This window comes from Balaenoptera musculus, chromosome 2, assembly GCF_009873245.2.
Source record: "Balaenoptera musculus isolate JJ_BM4_2016_0621 chromosome 2, mBalMus1.pri.v3, whole genome shotgun sequence".
In the NCBI taxonomy this organism is placed as follows: domain Eukaryota; kingdom Metazoa; phylum Chordata; class Mammalia; order Artiodactyla; family Balaenopteridae; genus Balaenoptera; species Balaenoptera musculus.
In genome coordinates this window covers 3801723-3816400 of record NC_045786.1, presented here as the reverse complement: position 1 = coordinate 3816400, position 14678 = coordinate 3801723, and the positions used below count along the sequence as shown (strand labels likewise).

Genomic DNA, 14678 nt, shown 5'->3' with positions numbered 1-14678 from the left:
ATAAATATGTAAAACAGGAAGTTCAAATTACAGTCAAGTAAATCTCTAGTGATTGATGTTCTTTTCAAAACAGTTTTTTAAAAGAACTAATGAAAAGCAGCACATTTCTAAGACACCCCCCCCCCAGCCCCCCAAGGCTTCACCGGAGTTCAGCCTGCACAATGTACTTTTAGTACTGTATTTATTTCGGATTTTTACCACTTCCTGGAGGCCTGGAGAAGCCACAGTGGGAGGGTCCAAAAAAACTCAGTGCCACAGCCATTTTGTTTGTAAGGCGGACTGGTAGAATTCTATCAGCCGGCGAAGGTTTCTGAAACAATTTTTAAGAAGGAAAAAAAAAAAAAAAAAAAAAGTATGCCTATTGTTTGTAATGTAGCCGCTAAAAATCATCATTTTATTTTTATTTTCTGCACAAATGGAAGTTGTTGTGGCTAACCAATTCTATTTTTTTTTTTTTTTCCCAAGGAGTTAAAGCTGCAAACGACATGAATTTTGTGCAAGGCTTCTTTAGGTCCCTTCAGGACGTCCAATGGAAAAAGAAAAAAAAATGTTTTGATGGGAATCAGTTTTCACTGGCCACATTTGGTATCCAAATTAGACATCGATGTCGGCGAATGACCATCTGCTTAAGAAAAGCGTGCTATCCCCTAAAAACCCACATGCAAGAAATAAGAGCGTTGCCGGACCGTCAAAGGGACATTTTCCTGAGCTCACGGGCCGTCGTGGGCGCTATTGTTTTGCAGTGTCACTTCGTAGCGAGCTCAGACTTTGTCATTTGGGGGGCTGTGTGTTTAAAAGCCCAGTGTAAAATGGCACTCACGCAGCATTTTTTTCCGAGCTGCAGGAGGCGGGAGGAGCGGGGGACACGGGCCTCCCAGCCAATCAGAGCCCGCCTGCTTGCCATCGCAAAGTTGTTAACCCCAGAGTCTTCTAAGGCTGCCTCGGCCTCCTCTGCTTTTAATCTTCCGCGGATATTTCTCCGATTTCTCCCAAACGCCCACAGATCCTGGAGAAGCCGCCGCGAGCAGCCACCGATCGGGGAAGAAAGTATGACTTTTTATTTACCCAATATTGTGAAGATGTTGGAAGATCCGTGTGCCGCCTGGAGGCCGTTGTTTCTAGGGACACAAGTGTCCAGCCTATATTGTTACAATTCTTTTTCCAGAACTGGCTTCTTCTTCGCCTCCGCTGATGGTAAGTTTGTAATTTTTAACATTTATGTCATTACATCTTTGAACGAGCCGCCAGCTAAGAGGGATTTTCATTGTGTTTCTTCTAACAAAACCAATCTTTGTATTTTTCTTTAGCTTTGATCTCTGCACATTTCCAGCTAATCTTGTCTGGCTAATTTTTACCAAAAGAAAAAAAAAAATTAGTGTTTTGTTGTTTTTTTTTTAACCCCATGACTAAAGCTAAATATTTATGATATAAATTATACTTTAATTACTGTGAGCTAAGGGAAACTCAGCTATTTCAAGATGGACTTGTTTTGTGCCAGCAATGTTGGTAATGCCAAATATGTGCATATCCTCTTTATAAAAATGATGTATTACCTAATTTGTCCAGGACTAAATGATTAGCAGGCAAACTATGGATGTAGTTTGGTTTGAAATAGGCCTATTGTGGTTTTCTTGATGGATTACTCGGAGACAAACTACAGAAAAGCTGCCCTTGGTATAATGAAGGTGGAGATTGACATAACCGGGTTTATATTAAGTTATGGCTGTTACTAAATAGTGGATCTTTTATTTGCTGATCAGATCTAAACTTGTGTTCCATGATAGTAATTCTCTGAGGCTCCTCATTAGATAATCTTTGCAGATCTATCCTGTTTTTTCTCCAAAAAGGTATATTTGGGAGACATTTTGTAATTTTTGGCATTTTTCTAGTTTTTTTTTTTTTCTCTTTTTGCACACGGTGGGCGATCTTTTTTGTTTTGCATGGATCTGTGCTGGTGGCGCTGTATAGCTCTCCTCAACAATTTACGTCAGTTTCACTAAAAGAAAAAAGGAGGAAAAAAAAAAGAGGTGGGGCAAGATTTGATCTATTATCCTCTCCCTTTATTTCCTTAAAGAAAGTTCGATTTGGTCGGAGGAAATTATTCAGTTGTATTAGTTTAATGTTTTCTGTGAACTGTGAAGGGTGAGAAGAGACACGTCGTCACAGCCCGTCCGGGGAGCAGTAGGGCCGAGCATGCAGTTTGCAGTTGTGTTTTTCTGATCTGATTATCTCTAGATCAGAAAATTTTCAATAGTAAGCTGTCAGCTTACCCTCTCTTTCCTCAGTAACATTTTGCGTTTTCCTTCTGTTACAATATCATCCATTGCTAATGTCTTCAATTGAACAAAACGTTTGCGTTTTAGCTCACTGAACGTTGTAAAAGTTGAATTTCATTTTGAACCTAGGAATTTCTTAAATAACTATTCTAAGTTTCTCCTGGGAATTTTCTAGGAGTTTGACATATAAGAATGCCTACATTGTTGTTTGTTTTATTTTGAAGTGATACTTCAGTTGAATTTATGTACATCCTTGTTTTAAAAAGAGCAAATATTTTGGAATAGGATAATTTTTTTTAAGAATATGGATACAACTGCTTTTAACTTTAAAAATATTGGTATTTGTATATCTAAATGCAGGGTAAATCTTTTCCATCTTTGTTCTTATTGGGAGTTATCTGATTAGAGAATATGGGATTTAGGCCCAAAGCCTCCCAAGAACAAAAATGTATATTATGATATGACATAGTTTTTACTGGTCTCTGTGAACATTTTAGTTGTTTATGAAGATAGTAAGTATGTCCTTAATTGAAAAAGAAAGTGGGAGAAATCAGTCATTGTACCTAAAAACACATTATTTTACCAAATAAAACAAACAAAAAAACTGAAATAGTATCCTAAACCACCTCTTCATATGATTGTAGAGATGATTTCTTGAGTAAAAATTTCTGGAGTTATTATTAAGTGTTTTTATTCACTTTGAAATACGTAAATGCTCATTTCACTAATCGTTAAAATTTTGAAGTAAAAGAATGTGTGAAAATGACTAGGAATAGTATTTCCGATTTTTGTGTCCCTATAATTTATTTATCTGTGTAGGACCCTTTCCTTGAACTTCAAAAATAATTGTATATTATGCCTATATTTTGTTTATACTCTGCTATAAAAATTTGAAAATGTTCACTGTAACATTTTATCTCTTCATAAAATTTAAATGCCCCCATCAAGACTGGTTTTGACATTATAGATTATTTATAGAATGAAATACTGCAGGTATAAATATATTATCTAACCCCCTGATTGTGCTGGAGTTTAGTTCCCCGAAGTTAATCTACTGAATAAAATATACTGCCCAATATGTTTATTGCTAAAATATTCTGTTATTCAGCTGGTGACTTTTTTCATTTTAATTTGTGAAAACTAAAAATGTTTATATAATGTAGCCCCCCTTTTAAAAACAGACTGATGCTGTGAAGTCTATATGTAGCTATGCAATGTTCTTTGTTCTCCTATATCATTGACTATTACATCATTGATTATGAGTAACCATTATAGTTACATCTTCACTTTTTAAAATCACCCATAGATATTTATGTTAAAGATATTCTTCTATCTGTGACTCTTACATCACTAAATAAGGAGGTGTAAATCTATGAGGCAAAAACAATTCATTGTTTTATATTATTCTCCATTTTTAAATCCACCTTGGGCTTCATTTTAGCTCTTGATTCTTTAGACGTTAATTTTTTTTTTTTTTAATTGACAACATTTTGTAGGCATTTAGTTTGAGTTTGGTGAGATTATGATTAGAATGATTATAATAAACTATGTTTTATCAGAAAAAATCTTTATTTATTAAATGTAGTGTATAGGGAACTAACTCAGTTTTTCATAGTAACAGTTGCTAGATCATGAACAATAAAGAATTATTTTTTTAATCTTGAAATGTCATTTCAGTCAACAATTACACACTTATTTTTTTTCTTGCACACCTTTTTATCAGAGATAGTAGCAAGTAGCAAAACTGACTATGTTAAAATATCGTTATCATTTTTTTCACCCTGCCCATCCCTCTCATGGAGGGGGAGGGGTCAATGAGTAGTGAAATGGCCAAAAAACAGTTTGCAGAAAGAAGAAATAAATAATGCCAAAGACACGGAAAATCTGTAAATCAAATTCCAAACAATAAACCTCAGAAATATGAACTTGAAATTATGAGCTTGGTCAATAATGGAAATAAACTGAAAATTTTATTAAGACTTCATTTAGTGAGCCAACATAATTTCCTAATTTATTAATTTGTAGGCATTACTATTGCTAAAGATTGGGGAAATTTTCAGGTTAGCAAACCTATTCCGAAAGATGAAGTAACAAAGGGAAGAAACATTTACAGTAATATTAAGATGACATCATAAAATGCTGAAAAGATCAATATCAGCCAGAACCAATCTAATATACCTTGGAATACATTTTTTTAAAAGAAGGAAAAATAGCTAAAAATTTTGCCTTCTGAAAACCAAGTTCAATACAGACATGAAACTGTATATATTTCTAATTCCACCCTCTTTTTGTGCGTACTTACCTGTGCTATTTCTTGGACATATTACATGTTTTGCAAAGGAAGAGACGGGGAAAGAAAATAAGAGACCAAATGGGTGTTTGTGTTATGACATTGTTTTTTGTCTTTCCCAAAAGATTCTCAAATGGAGACTCTAAAGGGAAAGTAAAGCAAAGATAATGATTTCTTGAAGAAAAAAATGAAAGGAGTATCCTTTACACTTGATTTATTCAACATTTTTTTCTTTTGGGGGGTTTGTTTGTTCTAGTTTTTCCTCCTATTATGTGCTATGATGCTAAAAGGCTGAGATACAATATTAAGACAAAGAGGCAAGGATCCCTGTTCTCAGGGAGTTTACAGTCCAATGTGGTTCAACATTTTAAAGATACTTAAATCTAAGGTCTTGGATGTGGGAGGTTCCCATCTGAGAATAAAGGCAAAATAAGATTTCTGGGGTAAAAACTTTAAAAAAATTTTTTTAATCTATTTACATAGGATTTAACAAGTGTCCTTCTGTCCTTCTACTGAAGGACCATTATTTGGGACACAGTGAGGGGAAGATAGCCCTCAGATTTTAGATATAGCCCAAACAGATGCTATATAAATAGCTGGTTAGCTAATGCAAATTCCTTTTGCAAAGTGAGAAATAAAATATTAACTTATTCGCTTGAGAAGAAAGGAGACGGGGATCACTCTGGTCGTAGGAATTTTGGATGTGTTCTTGTGAGGTCCATTTAATGAAAACTTTTTTTTTAACGTGGTGAAGCCTCATTTTGTACATTTTGCTCCCCTTGTCATGAAATAAATGTCAATGTCAATAAAAATTGTGAGATGAAGCAGGGAAATACAATTATAGTGTTGAAGGATTACATCAGAATTAAGATATTTATTTTTATTTTGAAACCTTCTGAAAATTTTAATGATATTTATGTAACAGAAATTTTTATAATAACCATTTGTATTTTAATTTATGAAGGTAATATAATTAGACATTTAGCTAACGGGTAATTAGTTAAGTACATCAGATAAGGAGCAGGAAAGTAAGACTGCTGTTATATACAGATGAATTGGAAGGGAAGGAACTCTTCATTAAATCTCTATGTGTGGTTTAAGATCACCTCCAGAATAAAGTCACCAAATTATTTTGTCATACAGCCAATTAAGATACTAAATGTATTATATCATATAGTTTGCTTTTGTACTAACATAGGATCCTACTGATAATGGTGTGAAAAAATGAGATTTATTATTTCAACTAAATTAATAATCAGGAGGCAAGCCAGTTCTAGGTTTGGTTCAATAGCTCAACAATGTTATCAAGTTCCTTGGTAGGTTCCATTCTTTTACATTGTCGTAATGTCAGCAGTGTCTTTCCTCATAGTCACAAGATGGCTGCTGCAGCTCCAAGCATCATATCCTGATATTACAATTTCCAGAGGGAGGAGAGTTTCTCTTATGTATCTTTTTAGAAGGGAAGAAATTCTTTCCCAGAGGCCCACAGCACACTGCTTCTTACAGTTCTTTGGCCAGGTTTGTAGGAAATGCTCATACCTAAACCCTTTCACTGACCTGGAGATTGAAGTTACCTTAATCAGTTTAGCTAGGGAGGAGCTTTTGGAAAGGTGAACACCTGCTGAGTAGCCAGTGCTCAATGTGGCTAGCTCCCATTTGCTTTGTATAAACTTTAATGGCTTTATAAAAACATTCTTCAACGATAAAACATGAATATCTGTTTTCATAGAGACCAGACTGCTCATGGATGCAGCTAATTTAGAAAAAATAAACATTTAATTAGAGCTTACTATGTCCCAGCCTCTAGGTTAAATGCTACCTTTATTAAATATCTCCTTAAATCCTCACACAAACTTTGGGGATAGGATAATTATTATACCCATTTTACAAATGAGGAAACTGAGGCTTAGAGAGGTTTGGCCCAGGTTACACAGTAAATGAAAAAGCTGGAGTTTGAACCTGGAAAGTCTGAAATCAGAGCCTGTATAACTACCTGTTCTTCTATACTGTCACACTGGATATTTGTGAATTTATGTTCTGTAAATTGGCATATTTTAAATGCACTGTACGATACCCCTGTTTAAATGAATCCTCTAGTGACTAATTTTATAAATCTAATAATCTTTTCTTAAGATGAGTAGTGCTTACCTAATTTATCAGTTGTACATATCTGAATTTTTGTATGTTGAATTTGCTGAAGGCACATGTACTGCATCTCATCTCTTCAGGAACATCTCATGAAATTCTTTTAGAAGTTGCATTTCTATAGGGAAAAAAAGATCAGAGAGTAGAGAGTCAGTGAGGCTTTGTTGAAGTGGGTAAATTCATGATTCATAACACTAGGTCGAAAGAGAATACTGGCTCCTATTTCACAACTTACAAGGTCAATTTTATGGACAAAATGTTTCCATCTTTGCCACCTTTGGGACGTATGGAAGTTTTCCCCTCTGGGGTATTTTTGGGGGATTCAGTGTACTCTGGATCAGTGGATCTCCAACTTGAGTGTACACCAGAATCACCTGAAACCCAGGCGTCTGGGCCCACACCTGGGGTTCCGGGATCAGTGGGTCCGGGGTGGGGCCTGAGAGGTTGCCAGCCCCCACATGCTGCAATGCTCTCAGTCCAGGGACCAGCCTTTGAGACGTTGCTCTAGAGGATCAGATGGTACCTGCCAAGGTAAATATGCTGGCTTGAAATATGCCAAACTGTAAAGGATGTCATTTCATAAGTGGCGAACATATGAATAAATACATATGCAGGATTGAATAGGTGGTCAGGATAGCCTGCTTGAGAGCTGAGCGATGACTTGAAGGAGGATTCCTCTTATGCCTCAGCATGAACAACAGATTTGAGACTTATTTTTCCATCAGTTCATATATGTGTGTATTTTTAAATTAAAAAAAAGTAATCCATAATTTACCAATTATTTTTAAAAGCAAGTAAAAATAGAACTTAGTTGTACTCGGTAGCAAGTTACATCTGAAAAGGACTTGTGTATCTGTGGCATTTTGATGGTTTTTCTCAAGATTTTATCCCACCAGCCACTAAAGCCCCACTTTCATTAAAAGGACACAGTTTCGATGAGACTGAGAAAGAGAGGCCGTCATGCCAATGACCTATATTTAGCTCTGAAACTCAGGCCGCTGCCCCAATGCACTGGAAACCCTCCATCCTCCCAAGACAGAGGTCACAACCTCCAGCTGAAAAACACTCTCACGTGCCAAGGAGCCAAGAGGGCCTTTCCAAGAGTTTAATTGCTTCACTGCTTTGAGACTTAAGAAACAAGTTAGGGACTTCCCTGGTGGCGCAGTGGTTAAGAATCCGCCTGCTAATGCAGGGGGCATGGGTTCGATCCCTGGTCCGGGAAGATCCCACATGCCGTGGAACAACTAAGCCCGTGTGCCACAACTGCTGAGCCCGTGTGCTCTAACTACTGAAGCCCGTGCGCCTAGAGCCCGTGCTCCGCAAGGAGAGAAGCCACCGCGATGAGAAGCCTGCGCACCAAAACGCAGCCAAAAATAAATAAATAAATTTATTTTAAAAAAAGAAATAATTTAGCTCTGAAGGCTTTTGCTCATTTTTCATTAAAGTATAAAGTCCAAGAAACAAACCTCCCACATAAATGAGTAAAAAACAGTCAGCCAATTCAATGTCCTTAACATTTCCAGAAGCCTGTATAAGCGTTGAGCTATCCTTGTATCCACTGGAGGCCTTGCCAAGAAGCTGGGATGAAGTACCCCGAAGAGGCAGGTTTGTACTGGTTTTGTCCAGTATCAAAAAGCGTCACTTAGCACCTGTGTAATGACAGACACACATCATTTAAAATGGCCAGAACTGCCAGAACTGTGCTGTCCAGGACAGTGGTCACTAGCCACATGTGGCTATGTGAATTTAAATTTGAAGTAATTAAAATTAAACATTCAGTAGCTACACCTGGCTGGTGGTTATTGGACAACAGATTTATGGAATGTTTCTGTCTTAGTCGTTCAAGTTGCCGTGACAGAATATCATAAACTGGATGGCTTATAAACAACCGAAATTTATTTCTCACAGTTCTGGAAGCTAGGACGTCCAGGATCAAGGTGCCAGCAGATTCTGTGTCTGGTGAGGGTCCACTTCCTGGTTCATAGATGTGTCCTCGCACGGCAGAAGGGGAGAAGGAGCTCTCTGGGGTCTGTTTTACAAGGGCACCAATCCCATTCATGAAGGCTCCACCCTCATGACCTAATCACCTCCCAAAGGCCCCACCTCCAAATGCCATCACATCGGGGGCTAGGATTTCAATATATGAATTGGATGGGGGGGGGGAGGACATAAACATTCAGTCTGCAGCAATGTCCATAGTTGTGGAAAGTTCTCTTGGAACTTCAGACCACGGTAGGCTCACACTGTAGACCAGTGGTTCTCAACTCTGTCTGCACTTAGAATCAACCAGAAGCTTAAAAATAAAATGCCTGCACCCCATCCTCAGAGGTTCTAGCTGATCTGGGTGGAATCTGGGCATAAGTATTTTCCAAAAGCTGTCCACGTGATTCTATCAATAGTACGTAGCCGAGGTTGAGAATTGCTGAGTGACACTATGGAAGAGAGCCACTAAACCAAAAATTGGGGTAGTCAGTAGATAGTGTTGCTACTTCTCCTCATCTCAATCTTTCAAAAGCTACAATCCATCTTCTAGGAAGTGAGGAGGGTTCAAACTGAAAATAACTGGACAGTCCAACCAGTTCTGTCAACATATGCTGATTGCCTAATGAACAACTTTAGTTGGAAGAAAAATGGATCAACTGCCACTCTTCAGTTACAAGTTACTTGATGACCTCAAGAGTGAGTCTTGTATATTGAAAGACTATAGATAGTCTTGTATATTGAAGGACTTTTGGTCTCACTTATACAAACACCTTCCAACTTTTTATATACATTTATACATTTACTACATCTGATTGCCTACTTTGGTACTTTAGCAGACATTTTTAAGAAGTTAAGAAAGTCTTACCTATCTCATAAATTGAACTTCTAAATATGGTGATTCTTAAGTTCTCTTTAATGTTTATACTTCATATAACTTAGTAGGAGTTCTACTTAAATGTGTAATAAGCTAACCTCTTACTCCACTAGGTCAAATGTTCTGAAACAGAACAATTACATAGACTAAAAAACATTTCTGTACTTATTCTAAATCTTTCTGAAGTTAAAAGATTCTTACCTACTAAGAAAAGAGTTATCCTACCAAACAATTTGTGGTGTTGCCTTCTCAAGTTTATTTTTTGTCTGCCTTCTCAGCTAATTGAAGTTTCTTGATGAGCAGAGATTTTGATTAGAACACAATTAGATCCTTGTCTGAGACACTGATGTGACACAATGAGCCTTATTTATGTTCACTGTATCAAAAAAAAACACAAAACAAAAACTATTCTCAAAGCCTACTTCCCTGAGATATTGAGTCATATCTTTACCTTTTTTTCAAGTCAGGTCAGAATCGTTGGTCCCCGTACAAGTGGCTACATCAACTGACAAATATTTGGATTTCGTATTTCTTAATCTTTTAGAATATATAACTATCCCTTAGAGACATTTGAACTTGGCAGGCTTCTACATTCTTTTTTTTTTTTTTTTTTTTTTTAGTTCTCTTAATAATTTTATTTTGTGTAGATACAAATAAACATGTTTCAGATTTAAGAATTTCAGTTTCCCCCACCACATAAGAACACTCCCCATGGGGACAATCTTGTTTTACTTCCCGTCTGCCAAAAATGGCATTTGATAATAGATGTAGCTCGGTAGAAAAGGCAGGCGTTTCTTATAAGTAACTATTCAATTACAATTATGAGAAAACTTAAGAGCTGGCTACTTATACCCATTCCTGTGAAAAATAACAATCATCATAATAATAGAAATAATAGCTACCATTTATTGAGCTTTACTGTGTTTCAGGCACTGTGCTAAGGGCTTAAAGTGAATTATGCCGTGTAACCCTCAAAGTCCTGTGAATACTACCGTGCCCCCAATTTCCAGAGAAGAAAATGGAGGCTTAGAGAAGTACTGTCTCAAGAGTCACAGAATTAGGGAACAGGGGAGCCAAGATTGCAATGCAGGCAGCCTGCCTTGGCACCCCTGCTCTTAACCACTGCTACAAGCTACAAGCACTCAAAAGAACTCAGAAGTCCCTCCCGTTCCAGGTTATCTTCATAAAGTAGTATTAAAAAGTGGAAGATGTAAATGAAAAAGAAAAAGGCCAAAAAAACCTCTGGTTATCCTATTATGGGGGGAAAACACCAAAACCCAAAAAACCCTATACTATTTGATGTTACTTTTCTTAATCAAGAAAACAAAATGCCATAGCATACAGCTCAGAGCAAGTCATATAGTAAAAATACCAAGAAACAAAATAAATAAAAATGTACATATAGCATCATTAGGCTCGCTTTAGTCTAAACAAATATAGAATATTCCAGTCAAGAAATCAATAATTCTTGCAGGCTCCTACATTCTTTCACATTCTGTCTTGTAGGACAATCAACTCTTGCAGATATTAACAGATTTAACTGACACTGAATCTGTCTCATGGCTTTGGTCTGAATATGTGGTCACAATTTCCAAGGCGATTCTATTGACAAGGTTGTTTTTTAACTTCCAGATAGCTGACTGGAAGTCTCTCCGTACACATTTCTGTTGAAGACATTATGAGAACACTTTAAATACACAGCTTTGACCAATCTGAGTTCCTCGGTCTGCCCTTTACAACGTGTATAACCTTTGGCCAGTTACCTAACTGTCCAGAACCCCAGTTTTCTCTTCTATGAATCAAAGTGATATACTTACTCACTTGGCTGCTGTGAGATTACAGTGGGGTTCATGCTTCTAAAGCACCTAGAATAGTGCCTGACATGACATAAGCACTCAGTATGCGCTTTAAGTTCATTTTTTCACAGTCACTCCTGATTTTAGGGATCAAAATCAGCCTTACTTGGTGCGATGGGAATTAAAAAGATCACTCCATTCAGGTGGAAGGTTGTTGCAATATTAGAGAGGCTCCCTTTGTCCTCTCCCAGGTCCTCTACAAAAAGTCAGGGAGTCAGCTAGCCTCTCCAAGAATTAAGTTTCCTTTGCTAACTGCTCTTCACTCATTAAATAAATCCTTATTGAGCTTCTACTACATTAAAACAACAACTATATTGTGCAGAGCCTTAAAGGATTTAAAGCGAGAACAGAAGAGAAAGATTTGGGAATTGGGGTAAACTTCGTGGAGCAGGTACTTTTGACCAGAACCTTGGAAGGTGGATAGGCTTTCAACATGTAGAAATTGAGAGAAGACATTCGGGTAAAGAAAGCAGTGTGAGCATAGGCAAGGAGGAGAGAAAACACTATGGCACTTGGGAATACCAGCTAGAAGTCCAGTGTGGGTAGACAGTAAGCTGTAATGCGTGGGGCTAGAGACTGGGGGGAGATAGACCCATGATGGTAGCTGGGAAACAGCACAGGGAGGACTTAGAATCCCAAGCTTGGGAACCTGGATGTCAGTCATTGCCCATCAAACATCAGTTCAAGTGCTTGTAACTGGCCAGAAAATGGTGATGGGATAAATAGGGAGGAGCTACTTCTTTGTTATATAAACCTGTTTACCCATTAGGCTGGTAGAGGAAAACTCCAGTGGTCTGGATCTCCGGCCAGATAAGTTGTGATGGGAAGAGTAAAGAGAAGTAAAATAATAGGTTGAAAGTCTGGGACAATTTTCAGTTAAGTGTGGACACTGGGCAGCAGGGGGCAGCATGAGGGCACTGAAGAACCGAAAGAATGCATAAGGGATTCATTTGCTTTTGTTTACTATTTCTTGACAGTTACGAGTTTGTATCTTTAAGGCTACTTGTACTGATAATAACTTAGTATTCTTTTTCCCCAAATGAATAGACACGTAAAGAGAAAAGAAGAAAAATAACAGGCTGGCTAATGGCAGAATGACATTGCTCTTCATTTGAGACCATAAAAATAGACGGTTGTCTATGTATTATTTCCTTTCAAATGTATGGGAACTCAAATTTCGTATAAAATTTAAAAGTATACATTTCAATAGGAAACACATCTTTATTTGACTCTAAGATTTTGCATTTTTTTGGAAGCACACTTGTTCAACCACACTATGTTAAAGGAACTAGTGAAACAGTGGGGGAAATCTTGAAAATAAAATCTGAGTTAAACAATGAATAGAAATTTTAAATACACATTCTATTTGACATACCAAATATATGGAATTTCAAATTTTGGGTTTTTATGATTATGAAATTTTATTTTAAAACTGTTTATTCTTTAGATCTAAAATTCAAGATTAGCTACACTAAATTTCATAAGATTTTTCTGGCGTAATTCACCTCTTACTAAACTTTTTAAAAGTTTGGATGGTTAGTGATGTTAAGAGTGGAAAATTGGAAATTTCCAGGTAGTTTCTTTTTAGCTCTGGAATTTACCGTTGCAAATGCTACATGACACCCAACAGAGAAACTCTCTCTCTCTCTCTCTCTCTCAGGTGTGTGAGGAAGGTGGTATCACATTGCTTCACACACTTAGGGAGGAACTTTCTCCTCTCTGTTCCTTTGTGATTTTCTCATTGTCCATCATAGATGTTTAGGGGGTCGTGATCCCTGTGTGGGTTCCTCATGTACTACTCTTTGCCCCCTCGTTTCACCTTTGCTGTAGGTGCTTCTTTCCATGTACTGCCATAACACCATTGTCACTTTAATAGATACATAAATTACTTACTTTTTTTTATTGAAGTATAGTTGCTTTACAAGGTTGTGTTAATTTCTGCTGTACAGCAGTGATTCAGATAGATAGATAGATATAAATTCTTTTTAAAATATTCTTTCCATTATGGTTTATCATAGGATATTGGGTATAGTTCTCTGTGCTATACAGTATGTGTTGTTGTTTATCCATTCTGTATATAATAACTTACATCTGCTCACCCCAACCTCCCACTCCATCCCTCTCCCGACCCCTTCTCCTTTGGCAATCACAAGTCCGTTCTCTATGTCTGTGAGTCTGTTTCTGTTTCGAAGATAGGTTCATTTGTGTCATATTTCAGATTCCACATATAAGTGATATCATATGGTATTTGTCTTTCTCTTTCTGATTTACTTCACTTAGTATGATAATCTCTCATTGCATCCATGTTGCTGCAAATGGCATTATTTTGTTCTTTTTTATGGCTGAGTAGTATTCCATTGTATATATGTACCACATCTTCTTTAGCCATTCATCTGTCCATGGACATCTAGGTTGTTTCCATGTCTTGGCTATTGTCAATAGTGCTGCTATGAACGTAGGGGTGCATGTATCTTTTTGAATTAGAGTTTTGTCTGGATATATGCCCAGGAGTGGGATTGCTGGGTCGTATGGTAGTTCTGTTTTTAGTTTTTTAAGGAACCTCCGTACTGTTCTCCATAGCGGCTGTACCAGTTTACATTCCCACCAACAGTGCAGGAGGGCTCCCTTTTCTCCACACCCTCTCCAGCATTTGTTGTTTGTAGGCTCTTTAATGATGGATAGTCACATAAATTGATGGCTGACTATTCCAAGATGGTTGAATATTGATTTCCAACTTCATTATGGAAAATCTGAAATGATGAATAAACTTTCTGTTTAAGATAGTTAACCTGAAAATTAGTTCTTAAATATCACGAAAAGAGATGAAAATAAACCACTTTGTAAAGGAAATTTATGAAACATTTCCAGTATACTTTATTATAATCATTTGTAAATCTGAAAATATAAAGATATAAAATTATTTTAAATGTTCCTTTCAAACCAGGGTATTCCAGAATATGCACACAGGACATACCCTGTTTGTTTTTACACAAATTAAGTTCATTAAGGACAATACCATCTTTTTCTTTGTATCTCCCATGGTTCATAATACAATGCTTGCACAGACATGGAGCCCCATAAATGAAACAATGTTAGGAAAACTTATTAAAGTATATAAAATGTAACCTAGTGTTTTGATGTAAGATTTAAACCTACTCTTCATGCTTTCATCATACTTTTCAAATTGTTATTGGTTAAATTGTTACTATTATTGTTGTTATTGTTGCTGTTTGGTATTTTCTTATCAGTGCTTG

At 36.8% G+C, this 14678-nt stretch overlaps 1 protein-coding gene across 2 annotated transcripts in view; it reads left to right on the top strand.

Moving 5' to 3' along the window:
* Positions 1–786: 786 nt before the first annotated feature.
* Positions 787–14678, top strand: part of EPC1 (enhancer of polycomb homolog 1) — a 93098-nt gene continuing 79206 nt past the window's right edge. The window contains exon 1 of one of the 2 annotated variants that reach the window (XM_036841571.1): positions 787–1194. In XM_036841571.1, the coding sequence (XP_036697466.1) occupies positions 810–1194 (385 nt within the window). In that variant the 5' untranslated portion in view covers positions 787–809. The remainder of the gene's footprint in view (positions 1195–14678) is intronic. The other variant, XM_036841574.1, reaches the window with a different exon arrangement.